Source organism: Stegostoma tigrinum, chromosome 27 (genome assembly GCF_030684315.1).
Source record: "Stegostoma tigrinum isolate sSteTig4 chromosome 27, sSteTig4.hap1, whole genome shotgun sequence".
Taxonomy (NCBI): domain Eukaryota; kingdom Metazoa; phylum Chordata; class Chondrichthyes; order Orectolobiformes; family Stegostomatidae; genus Stegostoma; species Stegostoma tigrinum.
Window position 1 is genome coordinate 47,603,195 of NC_081380.1, and position 19,440 is coordinate 47,622,634.

Genomic DNA, 19,440 nt, shown 5'->3' on the forward strand with positions numbered 1-19,440 from the left:
GAATGACAGCCCCCCTGCCAGCTTTGGGTATAAATCCTCTGTGAGGGATTAGATATTTATCCAGCTGCGAAAAGTGATTGACTGTTTGTCTAAAATTCCCACAAAGGCAAACTTGACCCATCAGGCTTCACAGTACAACCGGTGCTGCCCATTTCCACAAACAGGGCTGGCTTGATGATTCCTTTACTTTCCAGCCTTCTGATTGCTGCGTTTGCTTTTACCCAGAAGGCAGATGGCACTGGGTGGGCCTTGCAGAATCATGGAAATTGCTTCCTGCTCAACATGCCAGGTGGCCTTGGTTCCTTTGATATGCCCCAGACCTTGCTGAAAAGATTCTGGGCATTTAATTAGGAGTTCGTTCAGGCAACCATTTTCGAATTGAAAAGTGTTGAGCCAATCAAGGTGCATCTTTCTCAAACAATTTTGCCCCGTCAGGTTTGGGCATGAGCCTTTTACTTCAAACTGTGGGAACTGAAGCAGCAGAGACCGGAACCAAAATTGTACCTTTTAATCTGTGAAGGTTCCTCAGTATGGGCTCTCAGTCCAGCCGAGGTCTTGCACAGACTTAATGGTTGGAGACCAGCATGAATTTTGTTACAGACTGGTTCTGCAATCACTCAGAAGGCTGTGCCAACATCAACCTTCGTTAGATCTAGGTGACCGTTTAACCAGATGTTTGTTTTAATTGGTTCTGATTTTGAAGGTGCTAAACAGTGTAGCTGTTCCAAACCAAATGCAGGTGGACTTTCCAGGGAGTGCATTCTCCTAAATGCCAGGCTCTGAACTCTCTTGCTGGATTGAGGCCAAGCGGGACTCTTCTGTTGTCTCGGGTCTGCACACAGGCAGCACCTACAACAGCTTGCTAGCCCAGATCTTGGAGAGAATTTTAACAGTTTGGCCGAGGCTTGGCTATGTTTTGGGGTTTTGCTGTGGGCTGGCCTAGACTCCTTCTGTTCAGGATATGTCCTGGGAGAGGCTGTGCAATTGCTTTCACTCGAGTGGTGTTCCCCAAGTTCAGTCAGACTGGTGAGTGCATCCACTTCCATCATAATATCCTGCAACTCATGCTCCACTTGCTGTGTTTCCCAATGATAAAGCCAATTGTAGTGACCGTGTGAAGTTCAATCAGGCTTCAGCTGGTTGGTGCTTTGGCATGATTACAGCTTCAGTCCGAAACGGTCCCTCAGCATCTTGTCAAGGGTTAAACCAAAGCCACGTGCTTCTGCCAGTCGTCTTAATGCAGCCAAGAATCCAGATGTGAATTCCCTTGGTTCTTAAATTGCCGAATGAAACCAAAGCATCTCAGAATTAGAGGAGGTTTGGGTTCATGCTACTCCTTAACTGAATCTCAAAACTCTTGAAAGGTTTTAGTGTCTGTTGCCTCGGATATAGAAGGTTACACTGCTAATAGTTGACAAGGGGAGACAGTGGCCTAATGGTATTATCGCTGGACTGTTCCCCAGAGGCCAAGATAATGTTCTTGGAAACTGAGTTTGAATCCTGCCACGGCAAATGGTGGAATTTGAATTGAACAAAATCTGGAATTAAGAATCTAACGATGACCATGAACTCATTGTCAATTATTGGAAAAACCTATCCGGTTCCCTAGTGTCCTTTCGGGAAAGAAACTGCCATCTTCACCAGGCCTGGCCTACATTGACTCCAGCCCCACCACAATGTGGTTGAAACTGAACTGCCCACTGGACAATCAGGGATGGGCAACGAATGCTGCCTAGCCAGCGACACCCTCATCCTGTACGTGATTAACAAGACCAAGCTGTGGGTCCACAAGCTGTCAGGAGAATTACTTTTCATATGCCTCAATGTCATTTTCCCAGAAAAGAGAACATATTCTTTCCATATATCTGGCCCAGTCGTTGGCAGGATTGAACACGTGAAGCTTCCTAAATACAGCAAGATGCCAGAAATGCTTACCCCAACTCGAAATGACTGTTGCAAGCAGGTTTCTTCAGGAGCATGTTTTTCTCTTATTGCACCACAGAAGTCATTGTTTACACATGGAGAGTCCTTTACACTGATCCAGCTCCCTCAAAGCCAGTTTGCAGAGTGAACAGGATGTCTGATACGCCAGTTCTTATGTCATCCAGGGCTCCCTGATTGGAACCAGGATAACAGCCCCAATCAGGGAACTCATTCTATAAGATCCACCTGACTGACCTTGTTACAATCAGTACAGACGGGTCTCGGTAACATGGCGCGATGAGGTAATGGAGTTGGTGCAGGCACGATGGTCTGAATAAACTGGTCAGCATGGGGCTCTGGTTTGCACTGCTATGAGGCAGCACCGGGGACCCAGGTTGGATTCTAGCCTTGGACGACTGTCTGTGTCGACTTCGTGTACTCTCCATGTGTCTGTATGGGTTTCCTCTGGGTGCTCCGGTTTCCTCTGGGTGCTCCAGTTTCCTCCCACAATCCGAAGATGTGCACATTAGGTGGAGTGGCCATGGGCAGTGTAGGGCTGCAGGGAATGGGTAGGGGATTGCGTCTGCGTGGGATGCTCTTTGAAGTGTTGGTATGAACTCGATGGGCTGAATGACCCCTTTCCACACTGTAGGAACTCAGTGATTCCACGAACTCCCTTGGCATTGTAATAATTCTGTGATGAGTGACATGGGAGACAATGTTCTGGAACAGATGGAGAGAGCTGGGTTTGGAATGGGATTCAGGGGAAATGTGTGAGAGTGTGCTTGTTGAAATATTGAGGGAGTGACTGTTGAGTAATAATCTTGTTCTTAACTTCTGTAGGCCCAGGGGAGTGAAGGGATCCGACTAGCAATGGAGAGTGCGCTGACGGCCCGAGACCGGGTTGGGGTCCAGGATTTTGTCCTGCTGGAGAATTTCACCAGTGAGGCAGCGTTCATCGAGAACCTCCGTAAACGCTTCAAAGAGAACCTGATTTATGTAAGAGCATCAATGGATCACCCCTCCCCTGACCCCACCCTGATACCCTTCCTCTGATCTTCCTGTCCGATTCTCCCCTCTCCCTAACTGCTCTTCTCCACCACCCTTTGTTAACACCAACCTCCCCCAACACTCCCCCTTCTCACCTTGAAGGAATCTGTTCAGGGGTTTTAATACCTTTGACCATTTTTTAATTTACTTGTGGGATGTGGGCATTGCAGGCTGGGCCAGCAATTATTGAAAAAGTGTAGTTGAACTGCTGCAGTCCATGTGCTGTAGATAAACTCTCAATGCCATTAAAGAGGAAATTCCTGGATTTTATTCCAATGACACTGAAGGAAATGGCAATATACTTTTGAGGTGCTATATAACTGCAAGTTGTTGTTCCAGAGCTGCTGAAGTATTGATAAATGAGCCGATTCTCCCCTCTGCTGTTCTCCACGCAGACATACATCAGTTCTGTCCTGGTCTCCGTCAATCCATACAAGGAACTGGAGATCTACACCAAACAACATATGGAGAGATACAGAGGAGTCAATTTCTATGAAGTGTCACCTCACATGTAAGTGCAGTCAAGTGGAACAGTGTTCAACAAGTGAGTCGGCAAACAGAGCTGCTGTAATATTTACAGCTAATTCAAGCAATTGCTTCCTTGCTGTTTCTGGAGTTTAAGACAGCATGGGGCTTTGGTGGGGACAGAGCGGTGGAGGAGGGTGTTTGTTATGGCAGGGAGAAGGCGGTACAGTAGGATGAGGGTAGTATCATTTTGACCAACAGGAACCCAATGTGTAAATCTATGCCATGTAACTCCAGCTAACTCATTAACGTGAGCAGGGTTGGATCAGAATCTAAAATCCATGTTCCTGAGGCTGGTGGAAGTTGATCTCATCCATAATTTTGAAAGCGGTTTGGACAAGTTTTACAGCATAAACAATTTACAAAATTACAGACAAAAATGGTGATGTGGAACAAAGCACGAGTGCTGTATTCAAAGAGGTCCTGCAGACTCAGAGGGCTAAACGGCCAGTTGTGTGGAGCAGGAGTTAATGATTCTGTTCTCGGATTGGACTGAGTCCTAGAGTCATACAATGACCGTCATTTACATACGAGCATCGATGGCTCTCTTCCCCTGATCCCACCCTGATCTTCCTTGGCTGATTCCCCCTCTCCCTGAATGCTTCCCTGTGAAGGGTTGCAGACCCGTCGGTCCAACCAGTCCATGTCAAATGTTATCCCAAACTAAACCAGTCCCTCCTGCCTGCTCCTGGCCCATATCCCTGCAAACCTTTCCCACTCCAGCACCTATCCAAATGTCTTTTAAATATTGCAGTTGTACCCATGCCCATCACTTCCTCAGGAAGTTCATCCCACACACGAACGACCCTCTGTGTAAAATATTTGAACCTTGTGTCTTTTTTAAATCTATCTCCTCTCACCTTAAAAGCGTGTCCCTAGTCTTGAAATCCACCATCCTCGGGAAGAGGCAACTACCATTAAAGTCTGTCAATACCTCTCTATTTTACAAACTTCCGTAAGATCGCCTGTCAATCTCCTATGTTCCAGTGAAAGAAGTCTCAGTTTATCCAATCTTTCTTTATAACCCAAACATTCCATATCCAGCAACATCCTGGTACACCTCTTCTGAACTCTCTCCAGCTTAATAATATCCTTCCTATAACTGGGCGACAGTACTACAGAAGAGGCCTCACTAATGTCCTGTACAACCTCAATATGACTCCCTAGCTCCTATTCTCAAGACTGAGCAATGGAGGCAAGCATGCCAAATGACTTTTTAACCATCCTGTCTATATGTGATGCAAACTTCAAAGACTGAAATGGATCTTACTTCCCATACACTGGACCTTCTGGGTGTGTGTGTGACCCATTAAAAACAGAGCTGCAGTGACAGATCTGTTCCTCTTTCTCACCTCATAGCTGTCCGTGTAACTGCAGTTTTGACTCGAATCAGTCTAAAACACTATGAAATTATGTTACATTAAAAGGAAAAATGCCTTGCATCTCTGTGGCATGTTTCAGAACCATGGGGTGTCTCAAAGCACCATGCAGCCAATGAAGTAATTCAGAAGTGTGGGTTCAGTTATAATGTAGAAAGTGCTGCTACCAATTGTACATAGCAAGATCCCACAAACTGTCATGTGATGCCAAGTGGCTGAAAAAAACGGCTGTATCTGCTATGTGCCCATCCTTTCATTTTTCACTGCTCTTTAAGGGAGCTCGCAGTATGCATTAACAGCTTTACTTCCCGCAATTGTGATTGTTTTCAAAATGTACTTTGTTTGTTGTAAAGTGGGACATCCTGAGCTTGAGGAAGGTGCTAAGAAAATGCGTGTTTTTTTCTCATTTTGATCCAATTACAGATCAGTGACTTTTTGTTCAACCATTTGAAAGTGACAGAGGGAAACAAGACCCTCAGCTTTCCTGCTGTGTTTGGCAGTGTACAAATTTTTCTGCTTCTCAAGCCTCTTTGTTATTTTTCTGATCCTCAAAGGTCCCCCAACGAATTTGTTATTTCTGTCCAATTTGGAAAATTGCTAGGAGGTGATCGCTCATTGTGTGTTAAATGGGTTCTGCAGGTTGCAGAACTTTCCAGTGAGATTATTGTTTGTTAATGGGAAGAGGGATTTGGCTCGTTTACAGAACTGTTAAGGAAAGTTCCAAGCCCTATTGGACGCTCTGTCAAAAGGTGGTGTTTCTCTGTGAGCTAATTTCCTGGGGATTCAATCAACTGTTAAGCGGTAGCCAGAAATTTTGTCTTTTATGTAATTTCTGGTAACAATTTGACTAGAACTGTATTGTGAAATGGAGAGAGGTGTTCAGATTCAAAATAGGAATGTGTGGATTTTATTTTCTCTTTATTCACTCATAGATATGGATATTGCTGGCTGGTCAGCATTCACTGTCTCTAGTTCATAGAATCAAAGAATCCCTACAGTGTGTAAGTAAGCCATTCAGCCCATCGAGTCCACACTGACCCTCCAAAGAGCTGCTTTGAGCATTAGTGGTGAAGGAAGTGGATGTTGAAGCTGGTGGTTGGAGTGCCAAAGGATTGGCCTGCTTTAGGGACCCTGGATTATACTGACTGAGGTTTGCTGAAATCCTCAACAATAACATGCTTAGATCCAGGGTTGACCTTTCAGGAGAGTGCTGCAACAATTTTGCACCTCGAGCTGTCAATCACCTCACATCAAGCCACTGCTGCCTGTGGCGTAATTCACATCGAGTCCTGTTTACCTGCCACCCCTGTGCCCACTGACCCACATTGGCTCCTGATCTGGCAGTTTTTAAAGACATTCTCATCCTTGTTTTCAAACCCCATCATTGCCTCTTCCCTCCCTATCTCTTCCATCCCTCTGGTCCTCTAAGATACCTGCACCCATCCGGCCTCTTACGACTCGGCTCATTGGTTAGCGCTACAGCCTCACAGCGCCAGGGTCCTGGGTTCGATTCCAGCCTCGGTTAACTGTCTGTGCGGAGTTTGCACATTCTTCCCGTGTCTGCATGGGTTTCCTCCGGGTGCTGCAGTTTCCACCCACAGCCCAAAGATGTACAGGTTAGGTGGATTGGCCATGCTAAATTGCCCGTAGTGTTCAGGGGTGTGTGGGTTATAGGGGGATGGGTCTGGGTGGGATGCTGCAAGGGGCAGTGTGGACTTGTTGGGCTGAAGGGCCTGTTTCCACACTGTAGGGAATCTAATCTAATCTAATCTAATCTCATCTTTCAAGGCTGTCTCTTCAGCCACCAAGACCCTAAACTCTGGAACTCCCACCCTAAATGTCTCCACTTTTCTCTCCTTGGAGTTGCTTCTCAGTATCTCCTTATGCAGCTTTCTAGAAACACTCCAGTGAAGTACTTGCAGAAATTTGACTGGGTTAGCAATGGAAAGTGCTGATATTGAGTTTGTGGACTCTGTAGGGCCTGTCCTTGTTCACAGATGTTGGGTTTCTCAATGGATCTGCTGTGATGTAAACCCTTTGATGTACCTGGCCAGGAAACCTCAACCTGAAACTTTACTCTTGACTAAGACCAAGACTTTTCTACCTGGAGCATCTCCTATTTCTGCTGTTAGGTTTGGGCTGAGGCAACATCTGCTTTCTCCCACCAACTGGACATTGCTGTATTGACATTCTCCTGTAGTACCTGAGGCTGCAATCAAGAATGTGTCCCCTGGCAGGGAAGGAAGGTAGAATTGGCCAGAGTCATAGAATTGTGCAGCACTGTAACAGACTCTTTGGTCCAACTTCTCCATGCCAACCAGATAGCCTAAATACTCCATAGCGATATCCCTATTAGGCAATAGCAGCTGCTTGATCTCTCACATGGGGAATGGCCACAAAAGGAGCAGAGAGATGAATGTAGTTGCATCATCTTCTGGCCAGTCCCTATTGAGAATACCTGCTCAGGTCCGGGTCATGAATCTCAAGAAGGAGAAATTGGCCATGGAAAAAGACCAGAACAGCTTTGTAAGAATGATACCAGGGCTGTCAGGGTTAAATTGTGAGGACAGGCTGTATAGACCAGACGTGTGTACTCAACGAGCAGATGCAAAGTGGTTATGTTGTGCTTTGCAGTTACGCTGTATCAGACAACTCGTACCGCTCGATGAGGTCAGAACGGAAAGACCAGTGCATCCTCATCTCTGGCGAGAGTGGAGCTGGTAAAACAGAAGCGTCGAAGAAGATCCTTCAGTACTATGCAGTGACATGCCCAGCCAGTTTGAGGGTGGAGGAAGTACGTGATAGGCTGCTGCAGTCTAACCCAGTGCTGGAGGTAAGCAGACTCACCCTGGGATCCGTAACACTATGGGATACAGCATGTGGATGGAAGGCTCTGGATACTGTGTCGCTGTGAAGCTCCACAAGACCAGTACCTGATCGTTGTGGGCTAACACTGAACCTGGATTGGAAAGAGAGCTCTGATACTGAGTCAGTCCTTCAGAGAGTGAAACAGTGAAAAGTGCCCAGTCATTGTGCTGCCTGTGCGGAGACCTGATCTGGGTTCTTGGCCGAACACGGCTGACATTTTGGTCAAATAATGGGAACTGCAGATGCTGGAGAATCCAAGAGAACAAAGTGTGAAGCTGGATGAACACAGCAGGCCAAGCAGCATCTCAGGAGCACAAAAGCTGACATTTTGGGCCTAGACCCTTCATCCGAGCTCTCATGAAGGGTCTAGGCCCGAAACGTCAGCTTTTGTGCTCCTGAGATGCTGCTTGGCCAGCTGTGTTCATCCAGCTTCACACTTTGACATTTTGGTCACTTGCCTCTCATCAGGACGAGGAGTTGTGATGGAGAATAAAAGGTCATTGCTCTGAGGTATTAACTCTGTTTCTCTCTCTATGGAAGCTGCCTGACCTACTGAGTTTTTTCAGATTTCCTTCACCAGCATATCTTACTGTTGGGTTTGAAAGTAGTTTTGAATCCAAAGATGAGAGTGATTGGATCTTTCAAAGGCCGTGATTGTACCTAGTTAGTTTTCACAGATTTGTTTGTTGCTTTGCTGGAAGATTTACGAGTGAGGGCCTACTGCCCACAGAGCTCAGCAATCCTCGTTTTGTGTCTTTCAGGCTTTTGGAAATGCAAAAACCCTCCGCAATGACAATTCCAGCCGCTTTGGCAAGTATATGGATATCCAGTTTGATTTCCGGGTAAGTCAGAGCAATGTCCCAGAGCTGACATCCCTCCAATCAGAGGCTGTTAATGTTCTAGAGTCAGTGAACAGCATAGTTGATAGAGTTGACTTTTCTCTGAAATGAGGGACTTACTTTTCAAAGTTTCTACGTGTTTTGATTCCTTTTTGCAGCCTATCCTTGTTCAGTCCAGCGCAGCCATCTTTCCCCACGACTCTGCTGGAGATGCAAATGGAGTGACTTGCTGGACCTGCTGGTAACTTGGTGTTGTTTGTGTTTTATAGGGGGCACCAGTGGGTGGTCACATCCTCAACTACCTGCTGGAGAAATCCCGAGTTGTCCACCAGAACCACGGCGAGAGGAATTTTCACATTTTTTACCAACTGATCGATGGAGGTGATGAGGATCTAATGAGGAGACTGGGGCTGGAACGCAATGCCCAGAGCTACCAGTATCTAGTCAAAGTAAGGAGGGAGCTAGTGAGGTACAACCAGAAACAGCACTGTCCTAGGGATTTATAGACCTCAACACCTTCCTCAGTTGGTGAGAGAGTGAGCCATGGCCTCAGCTGCATCCTACTGGTAAAATGTGGATGACGGTAAAGAACAGCCCCTGATACAGGGCAGTGTTGTGTGTACACTGTGTCCAGGTTTATACCTGGTCAGTTAGTCCATCTGTCTGTCAAGGCCATGGGAAGTGATGCATCTGTTGATGCCTAATTCCTGGCACCAGCGAAGAGACCACGCCAGTGGGAAAACAAGATCGAACATTTAGGTGGGGTAGTGAATGTGAAAGCAAATTTCCCATCAAAAATTATTCCTAATGGACACACTTTGTGGCATCAGTTTCAGCTGTGCCTCACTGTAGAGTCCATGAAAAGGTATTGTCAGCCAGTCAGTGGCTGGAAGGAATGATGTGGGTGACAGAAATCCTTTTGCTGACAACGTACTGGTTTTGTTTTTCAGGGACATTGTGCGAAGGTCAGTTCCATCAATGATAGGCATGATTGGAAAACTGTGTACAAAGCACTGACCATCATCGATTTCAGCAGCACAGACATCGAGGTGGGTTGTGGGGCTGTACCTGGGATCTCTCCCTGATCTCAGACACTGATCTGGAGTGAAATGTATTTAGCATAGTGCCTGATCCAGACTTGGGTTTGAATTTTGGCACAATAACCCAGGCTTCTATGATGTGTACTTAACACTGGTGCTGGACTAGAAACCCTGAGAATTACACACAATACACAGCACAGCAAAGCTGTTGGTACCCATACAGCTCTCTAGCCTGGTCCCATGTTTTCTCACTTCAGCCATTCCCTGTGGTCTGAGCCCCACATTCTCCCTGCTGTCTTTGTAAAAGTTGCTGGAGTTCCCTTTTTTGATTTCTTGGTGACTATCTCAAATTAAGTCCGCTTTCCAACATGAGGAAGCACTCTCCTCACATCTATTACCATCAAAACCCTTCCCAATGTCACAGACCTCTGTTTGAATTGAAATGGCCCCCACTCCCAGCACAGACACTCTCCTTTACACCAATTGCATAGTGTGGTCATCACAAAGAAGCAAATTGCTTAGTTTAAATACTATTTGAGGATGGTGGCTGTCAACCCCGGTACGTCCCTCGAAAACCTACAGGCAAAGAATTTGAAATCTCTGTGAGACCTCCATGAAAGACTGGCAGCTTGATGGGATCGATTCTGGGAGGGCACAAGGGTAACGCTACCCCCCCGCCCCCCCATTCCTCTCCCAAATCCCTCACCACAAAGGCACAGGCTCAGTAGGAAGCTACAAGCCCACAGGGGCTCCCCAGGTACCCGTCAACTAAGATCCCAAACAGAGTTATACACAGACCAGGTCTGAGAGTGTGTTTTAGTCCTGTTAAAAGTTTCCCTTCCTAGGTTAGTGAGATTTGGGCGATATATTTGTTAAATGTCTACGCAGGAACCATATTTACTGGGATTGCTTGGGAGGCCTTCTAGACTAAAGACACAGAGGGAAGGAAACAGTAGTGCTTTCTGAAGTGAGGCTCGCAGCCTGGTACAGGTCTCTCTATCGCTGACTGTCATCCCTGGACACAGTCTGCAGCCCAGACATAGGCAAAAGTGGGGCATCTTGTTCCAAAACCAGGGAGAGACAGAGGGTATGAAGCAAGGTGAGGCTACAGGAAGGATTGGTGATGGGGGAGTAAGGGTAGGGAGGGAGAGTAGGGATCAAGTTGAGGGAGGGGGAAGGATGGGGATGGGGGGGCAAGATGTGGAGAAGTGGGGATGGAGGGAGAAGAAGCTTGCTGTACCTTCGCTGAACCTGTTCTCTTTGCTTCTGTCCTATCCAACAGGAGCTGCTGAGTATTGTGGCCAGTGTTCTGCACTTGGGCAATTTACAATGCTCCTCAGACGATGATGGAAATGTGGTCATCACCGGAGAAAACCAGATCAGACTCCTCTCCCGGGTCAGTCATACCCTGTGCTAGCAAACTGCTTCCTGCTTGGGACACATTGGTCTTCAAACTCTCATCGTACTCTCGATCCTCTCGCTCTCTTCCACCCATCCTCTTTCCCCGCTCCATTCCCTTGCACCCTCCCTCACGTTCCTCAGCGTGCAGTCTTGCTCTCTAATCCATTAACCAATGACAGTTTCTCCCATTTGATCCACAACAAATGATGGTATTTCAGTATAAAAGGCACTTTGTCCTTTGGGATCTTTGTGATGTGGAGTGCTAGTTAATTATTAATAAACTGCTCAATTAGTTTTCCTCATCAACAAAACAAACCACTCACTCACAAACCAAAAACAAATATTTGCAAATTCTAAAAATTTGGAATAAAATCAGAAATTGCTGGAGAAACTCAGCAGATCTGGAAGCCTCTGTGGAGAGAAATCAAAGTTAAAGTTTTGAGTCTGGAGTCATTCTGGACTCTGCTTAACCCCCCCCTCACCAACGCTTGCCAGTGAAGTACGACTAACCTCCAACCCTATGTAGCTGTCTCTCCCCAGGGCCCTCTGTTGTGGCATGGGCAGGGGTTGCTCTGTTCTGCTGAATTTTGACATTGGATGAAGGTTTTGTTTTGCTCCTGTTCTCAGCTCCTGCAGGTTCCTGGCACTGTACTGCGAGAGGCTCTCTCTCACAAGAAAATCATCGCCAAAGGGGAAGAGGTAGGTCTGTGTCTTCACTCACATTTCTGTACGCTGCAGCTCCTAGAAACAGTACCCCAGATGCAATGTCCTAATGTCAGTAAACATACAGCAAGATGGTTATGGTCTACTTAGAGCAAGCCTCACCAGTGTGCTAGCCCTCTCTTTTGTGCGTGCTCTCATTCTGTCTCTCTCGCTTGCATAGCCTCACACTCGCTGTCTCTCTCTCTCTCTCTCTCGTGTGCTCGCTGTCTCTCTCTCTCTCTCTCACTCGCTCACTCTCTGCGCTCGCTGTCTCTGTCTCGCTCTCGCGCGCTCGCTGTATCTGTCTACCCAAGTTCGTTTGCTGAGGGAGATTCCAGGACAGTGGGAAATCCAGAGCATTCTGGATGATGGGAAGAATGTCTTCGCATTGAGCTGAGTGGAAATTTGGAATTACTTCTCGCTCATAGGCAAAAAGAGGGAGGTGAATTGTAAATTTAAAACTGGGATAGTTGGATTATTGTAAGATTGAGGGACACAGAACCCTGCTGAGTAAATGGAGTTGAGATCAGTGTCAGCTTTGATCTGAGAAGATGATTAAACAGAGTCAAAGGACAAGTGATCTCGGCTGTTTGTGTGAATGTTCTAATCGTTCTTTCTCATTGTTTCTCTTGTAGCTGATCAGTCCCCTGAATGTTGAGCAAGCCGCTTACGCGCGCGACGCTCTCGCCAAAGCAATCTATGGCCGCACCTTCTCCTGGCTAGTCCAGAAGATCAACAAGTCTCTAGCCCACAGGGTAATGTTGAAGCAAAATTCAGGTGTAGACTGTGGGAGGCAGCTGTGTGTTGTATATATGGACAAGCATATGGACGTACATGGAATAGTGTTGGTTAGATGGGCTTCAGATTGGTATGACAGGTCGGCATGACATCGAGGGATGAAGGGCCTGTACTGTGCTCTAATGTTCTATGTTCTATGTATATCTAGGTCTGGTTCTTTTACTGTCAGTCCTGCAAGACGCAGTGCGGCGAAAGGGCTGACTTGGACTGACTATGACTTTATGACACGCTGGATACAAACTGGAATTTCGTTTGCATCCCCAGATTCCAGACCTCTCCAGCTTTTATGCTTCTTCACCAACAAGCAGCTATGACCAATAGTTGACAATGTTTTTAATCTAGTCATTCCAAGAAGGAAGGTTTGGACTTGACCGGAAACAGCTTGAGAGCCACAATTCTGGGGATAAACAGCTTGTCTACATGCTGTTTCAGGTGATGGGTTGTTATTAGAGCCCAGCTAATGAGGGAAGGTTATCTGTTCATCTTAACTCAGCTTGGGTCGCAATGGGACTCCAGACACTATCACAACTTGGTCAACTCTCAACAGATTCTAGGTTGTTTCAAACTCTGGAATAAATCCTGCAAACAAAGAAATATGGGGCTTGCTGGCTTGGTGGTATTATCCCAGGACTTTTAATACAAAGACCCAGGTAATGTTCTGCAGAACCAGGTTCAAATTCTGCCATGGCAAATCGTGGAATTTGAATTCTAGATTTAAGAGTCTAATGATGACCATGAATCCTTTGACGATTGTTGGTAAAAACCCATCTCGTTCAGTAATATCTTTTAGGGAAGGAAACTGCCATCCTTACTTGGTCTGGGCTACAGGTGACCCCGGACCCACAGTAATGTGTTTGACAGTTAACCGTCCTCTGGGAAATAAATGCTGGCTCAACCAGAGATAGCCACATCCCATGAATCAAGAAGGAAAATCATGGCAGTAGAAAGAAATTCGAAACAAAATCAGAAATTGCTGGAAAAACTGAACAGGATTTGGCTGCATCTGTAAAGAGAAAGCAGAGTTAACGTTTCAGATCCAGGGACCATTCTTCAGAAAGAAATTACTTGTTTTTCATTCTTTTGGAATACTTGTAATGGAATTTGAAGTGAAAACTGAACAAAACTGAACAGGTCTGGCAACATCTGGAGAGAGAAACAGGATTAACATTTCAGGTCCAAAATGACCCTGTGTTAAAACTGCAATGGAGGCAGATAGATGGTGGGCTTTATAAACTTGTACTTTTCCAACAATAATTTTTTTCTATTCCCCTCTTCCAGTTAAAAGAGGAAGGTGAGAATTGCCAGGATTGGTATGCCTGGTAACTTACAGCAGTAGTTGAGATGGATCATTCGAAGTAAGAGGCCATGAAAGTTCCAGGAATTTTGAGTCATCGAACTATTAGCTGATTTCAGAAATTATTCCAGTCTGACTTCTATGTGATTGAGTTTGTCTTTATTTAGTATGTAGGATTTTAATTTTTGAACCCTCTATTTTGTAGGACTCCACATATTCTACTCGCAATAGACCCAATGTCATTGGGTTGCTAGATATTTACGGATTTGAGGTGTTCCAACACAACAGGTAAATTTTTTTTAAAGACCGCGGTTAGAATCCCTCTGCAGTAATTGGTTTCGGTTTTGAATTCCATATGTCAGGAAAAGCATGTTTGCCTTGAAGGGAAACGGCCAGAAGTTTTGGAATGTTACTGGTACTAAAAAGGGTTTACTTCTGAGGGCAGGTTATATAGACTAGGCTGAGAATGCCTTGCATTTAGAAGATTTAAGAGGGTGAGCTGATGAATGTGATTAAGGTGAGTGAAGGGATTCAGTAGGGTGGATTGACAGTTGGTATGTTTGGGGGTGAGAGTGGGGAAAGAGGACAAGGGTTCTGAGTGAGGGAGTATAATTGGAATTCAGTCAATTAGGAGTGTATCAGGAAGTGTTTGTTCACATGAGGATAATAAAAATCTAGAATTCTTTTCCCCCAAAACGTTGTGGATAGTGAGGCTGAATTGAAAATTTTAAATTTGAAAGGATTCCTGTTGGTAAGAGTATTGAGGGCTATGGCACTAATGTGACCAAATGGAGTTGATGTACAGGGGAACCTTGAGGAATTGAATGCGTGTTCCTTACTGACTTTTGACAGCAGATGGCAAAGCTTCCAGTTGGCGTTCCTAGAGCTTTTTGGGATTAGACTTAGTGACATCTGTTTTCTCAGTCATTTGTTGGAAGGTTGTGAAAAACAAAAGACTTGGAGATATCAAGAAGAGAAGCCCACCAGCTCGCATCTTTGCCATTTGCATGTGTTCTGTGATTTGGGAGAATGCAATCACATGCCATAGTCCTCTCAATGGTACAGCTTCCAAATATGTGATCACTTATCAATCAGATGTGACCTCACTGGTTCAGTCATATCTGTGTGCTGGGGGATGTCACACATGGCAGAGATTTTCACTGGGGAGGTAGCCACAACAAGCAGATCAGTGGAGCAGGTGAAGCTCCCTTTCAGGGATACCTGCGACTGGGACGTAAAAGCCCTGATCCTGATACAGTCACTGACCAACGACAGCTCCTGTGGCAGACAGTGGCTTCAGCAGCTCAGCAACAGATACCAATACTCGGTCCTCTCAACGACACCCATTCCCCAGGCACAACAGCAACACCGTGCAATAAGCAAAGCTCCTTTATGCCAGCTTGGTTGAACGTGGCCTTAATGTCAAAAGCTATCACTCTCCTCTCACCTCTGGAGTTCAGCTCTTTTGTCCATGTTTGAATCAAGGCTGTAATGAGATCAGGAGCTGAGTGGCCCTGGCGGAACCCAAACTGGGCGTCGCTGAGCAGGAGCTGCCTGATAGCGCTTTTACTGACACCTTCCATCACTTTACTGACGGTCGAGAGTAGGTGATAATTGGCCGGGTTGGATTTGTCCTGCTTTTTAAATATGGGATATATCTGGGCAACCTTCTACATTGCCAGGTAGTTGCCAGCGTTGTAACTGTAACTGTAACTGGAAGAGCTTGACCGGGGAGCAGCAAGCTCTGGAGCACAAGCCTTCAGTACTATTGCCCGAATGTTTCAGGGCCCATAGCTTTTGCAAGTATCCAGTGCTTCCAACTGTTTTTTGATATCATGTGGAGTGAATTGAATTGGCTGAAGGCTAATATCTATGATGCTGGGGACCACTAGATGAGTTTGAGACATAAATGTTTAGCCTTCTCTTTTACACTGATGTGCTGGGCTCTTCCATCATTGAGGATGGGGATATTTGTGGAGCCTCTTCCTCCAGTGAGTTGTGTAATTGTTCACCACCATTCACACCTGGATGTGGCAGGACTTCAGACCTTAGATCTGATCTGTTGATTGTGGGATCACTAGCTGTGTCTGTTAGCTGTTTATGCTGTTTGGTGTGCAAATAGTCCTGTTTGGTGGCTTCACTAGGTTGACCCCTCATCCTCATATGCCTGGTGCTGTTCCTGGCAAACCCTCCTGCACTCTCCGTTGAACCAGGGTTGATCCCCTGTCCTGATGGTAATGGTTGACTGCAGGATATGCCAGGCCATGAGGTTACAGTTTGTGCTGGAGTACAATTCTGCTGCTGTTGATGGCCCACAGCACCTTCTTGATGTCCAGTCTTGAGGTGCTAGATCTGTTCAAACTGTGTTCCATTTAGCACAGTGATAGTGCCACACAACACGATGGAGGTTATTCTCAATGTGAAGGCAGGACTTTGTCTCAACAAGGGCTGTGCGATGGTTGCTCTTACTAATCCTGTTATAGACAGATGCATCTGCAACTGGCAGACTGGCAAGGTTGAGGTTAAGTACTTTTCTCTCCCCTTGTTTGTTCCCTCACCACCTGCTGCAGACTCCGTCTAGCAGCTACGTCCTTTGGGAGCTGACCAGCTTAATCTGTAGTACTGCTGCCTAGTCACTGTTGGTGATGGACATTGAAGCTCCCACCCACAGTACATTCTGTACCCTTGCCACCCTCAGCGCTTCCTCTAAGTGTTGTTCAACATGGAAGAATACAGATTTGTGAGTACTGATGATACAAATAGTCAGGAGGAGGTTTCCTTGCCTGTGTTTAACGTGAAGCCATGAGACTTCATGGAGCCCAAAGTCAAAGCTGAGGACTCCCACAGCAACTCCCACTGACTGTATCCCACTGCACTGCCATCTCTTCTGCATTTGTCCTGAGACAGGATATATCCAGCGATAGTGACGGTGGTGTCTGGGACATAACCATATTCACAGAATCCTACCTTATAGACAACGTCAGGCTGAGACTGTTCCATGGGATAGTTCTGCCAATGTTAGCACCAGTAAGTAAAGAAGGTTTTGCTGGGCTTTTTCTGCCAAAGTTGTTTCTGGTGCCTAGTGGATGCCAGGTGATCCATCTGGTTTTATTTCTTTATTGGGACTTTGTAGTGATTGATACAACTGAGTGACTGGCACTGCCATTTCAGAGGGCTGTTAATAATGAACCATATTGCAGTGGATCTGGAGTCAGACGGGGTAAGGATGGTAGTCTCTTTCTCTAAAGAACTTGCATGACCCAGGAGGATTTTTATGACAATTGACAGTGGGTTCCAGGATCATTATTAGACTTTCAATTCCAGATTTTTATTAAATTTGGCTTCCACCATTCATCCCCAGGACATGGCCTCGGGCTCTGAATTCCTAGTCCAGTGGCAATACCAGTGAGCCATCAGCTCCCCAGTGTTGTCTGCCCCTGTGATAAGGGAGTCTCTGCCTGGCAATGCCAGACCACACAGATCCTGAACAATTCGAAATGAGAACAAAGTTCCTAACGAGTTATTGTGTAATCCACTTGGGAATGGAGGACACTTTCTCTTTAGTGAAGGTAATCGGTTCCCCTCTCATAGTCTGACTTTAGAAAGTCAGAGAAAGAGTTTTTGACATGGCTGGGATGTTTAGACAAGTCCAAATACCCCCCTCTCACTAAACCTGTTCTGTCTGCAGTTTCGAACAGTTCTGCATCAACTACTGCAATGAGAAATTACAGCAACTATTCATCGAACTGACACTGAAATCGGAGCAGGAGGAATATGAGGCAGAAGGAATTGCGGTACAGTAACAGCAGACTTAACTGGGCCAGTCAGTAACAGTGGTTCCAGGGATAAGGGTTAGTTTTAAGACCGGTTTGAATAAACTGGGTGGCATTCTCTCCACATAGAAAATTAGAAGATTAAAGGGATTCAATAGGACAGATGGAGAGAACTAGAACTCTCCACGTCAATGGAAACTGAACAAGTGGGTATAAATTTAATGAGAAAGTTTCTCAACAATAAGTTTCGATATTAAGGGCCTGTAAATTTTAAGCATTTTGAGATTTGCTTTTGTTGGTTTGTGATTTCATGGGAAGGTGTGTTTCCTATCCTGACTGCCTGGCTTCTTTCAATTTGAGTTTCTTTTCCTGTGTTTCCAGTGGGAGCCTGTTCAATATTTTAACAACAAAATCATCTGCGACTTAGTTGAGGAGAAGCACAAGGGAATAATCTCCATCTTGGTGAGGATGTTGAATGTTTGGTTTATAGTTTTAAATTCAGTTTTTTTGGCCTTGACATAACCACTCCTATCACTGTGTGCCAGTGCTAAAGTGGGCAGCTACCCCTCCCGTCACGCCAAGTCTTCGCCCGACACGAGCAGCGCTCTTAAAAGCTTGTCATTTCAAATAAACCTGTTGGACTATAATGAAAACGAAAAGAACTGCAGATGCTGTAAATCAGGAGCAAAAACAAAGTTGCTGGAAAAGCTCAGCAGGTCCGAGTTCTGAGGAAGGGTCACCGGACCCGAAATGTTAACTCTGTTTTCTCCTTCACAGATGCTGCCAGACCTGCTGAGCTTTTCCAGCAACTTTGTTTTTGCTCCTGTTGGACTATAACCTGGTGTGTGACTTCTGCCAGAAGTATACAAACAGAATAACAGAAAAGTGCCATTTTCTTCTGAATTACTGTACAGCCCACACCCTATCCCCATTACTGTACCTATCTATTGTTGTGGAGTCTTGCTTTGTCATTGATTTCCTGTCTGATTTTTGTCCTAGGATGAAGAATGTTTGCGTCCTGGAGATGCGACAGATTTAACCTTCCTGGAGAAGCTGGAAGAGACAGTTGGGAAACATCCTCATTTTGTAACGTGAGTAGACTCCATCCTACCTGCACTCCAACACTTCTCATTCAATTTGTCGTCACTTTGAGTGCCTCCTGCTCCTCGCTCCACTCAGTAGTTGTCCTGAGACTAGACAGAAGATGTGGTGAGGCTACTGCATTAGCAATCCAGAAGTTCAAGTTAATGTTCTTGGCACTCGGATTTGAATCCAACCAGAGCAGTTGGTGGAATTTGAATTCGTTATAAATCTCGAACCAAGAGTTTAACAATTGTTGGAAAATCCCATCTGGTTCACTAATGTCCTTTAGGAACGGAAATCTGCCATTCTTACCCAGTCTGGCCTACATGTGACTCCAGACCCACAGCAATGTGGTTGTTTCTTAACTGCCCTCTGGGCAATTAGGAATGGGCAATAAATGTTGGCCAAGCTAGTGAATAATGGAAGCTACTATCATTTGTGAAATGCTTGGAATCAAATACAAGTCCATTGGAGTTAATGTTCAAAGTCACTTTGACAGTTACTGCAATCGTCAGTCAGTAATTCCACTGGCCTTGGGCACACTGGCTTGCTCATTTTGCTTTTCCCACTTCACTTACTCTGCCTCATCCCAGTCTCCAGCAACCTTGTGAAGCAGAGCTGAGGCATATTCTGTTTGGATAGACAAGTGAGTGAGGAAAAGGATATGCATGGGGGCTGAAAGGGTTAATCAATTCGCCTTGTAGGATTGGAAAATGGAACAGGGCAAAATACGTTGAGAATGAAACACTGCTACACAAATACCAT

General features: G+C 45.7%; 1 protein-coding gene across 4 annotated transcripts in view; it reads left to right on the forward strand.

Annotated features, from left to right (window-relative positions):
• LOC125464514 (unconventional myosin-Ic-like) overlaps window positions 1-19,440 on the forward strand; it is a 145,125-nt gene that overhangs the window by 92,633 nt on the left and 33,052 nt on the right. For all 4 annotated transcript variants that reach the window (XM_048556950.2, XM_048556948.2, XM_048556947.2 and 1 more), the window contains 13 exons: window positions 2,767-2,922; window positions 3,369-3,484; window positions 7,512-7,710; window positions 8,507-8,587; window positions 8,854-9,033; window positions 9,535-9,633; window positions 10,907-11,020; window positions 11,653-11,724; window positions 12,363-12,482; window positions 14,025-14,107; window positions 17,508-17,613; window positions 17,974-18,054; window positions 18,592-18,683. In XM_048556950.2, the coding sequence (XP_048412907.1) occupies window positions 2,797-2,922; window positions 3,369-3,484; window positions 7,512-7,710; window positions 8,507-8,587; window positions 8,854-9,033; window positions 9,535-9,633; window positions 10,907-11,020; window positions 11,653-11,724; window positions 12,363-12,482; window positions 14,025-14,107; window positions 17,508-17,613; window positions 17,974-18,054; window positions 18,592-18,683 (1,469 nt within the window). In that variant the 5' untranslated portion in view covers window positions 2,767-2,796. Of the gene's footprint in view, window positions 1-2,766; window positions 2,923-3,368; window positions 3,485-7,511; window positions 7,711-8,506; window positions 8,588-8,853; window positions 9,034-9,534; window positions 9,634-10,906; window positions 11,021-11,652; window positions 11,725-12,362; window positions 12,483-14,024; window positions 14,108-17,507; window positions 17,614-17,973; window positions 18,055-18,591; window positions 18,684-19,440 lie in introns of those variants that run through there.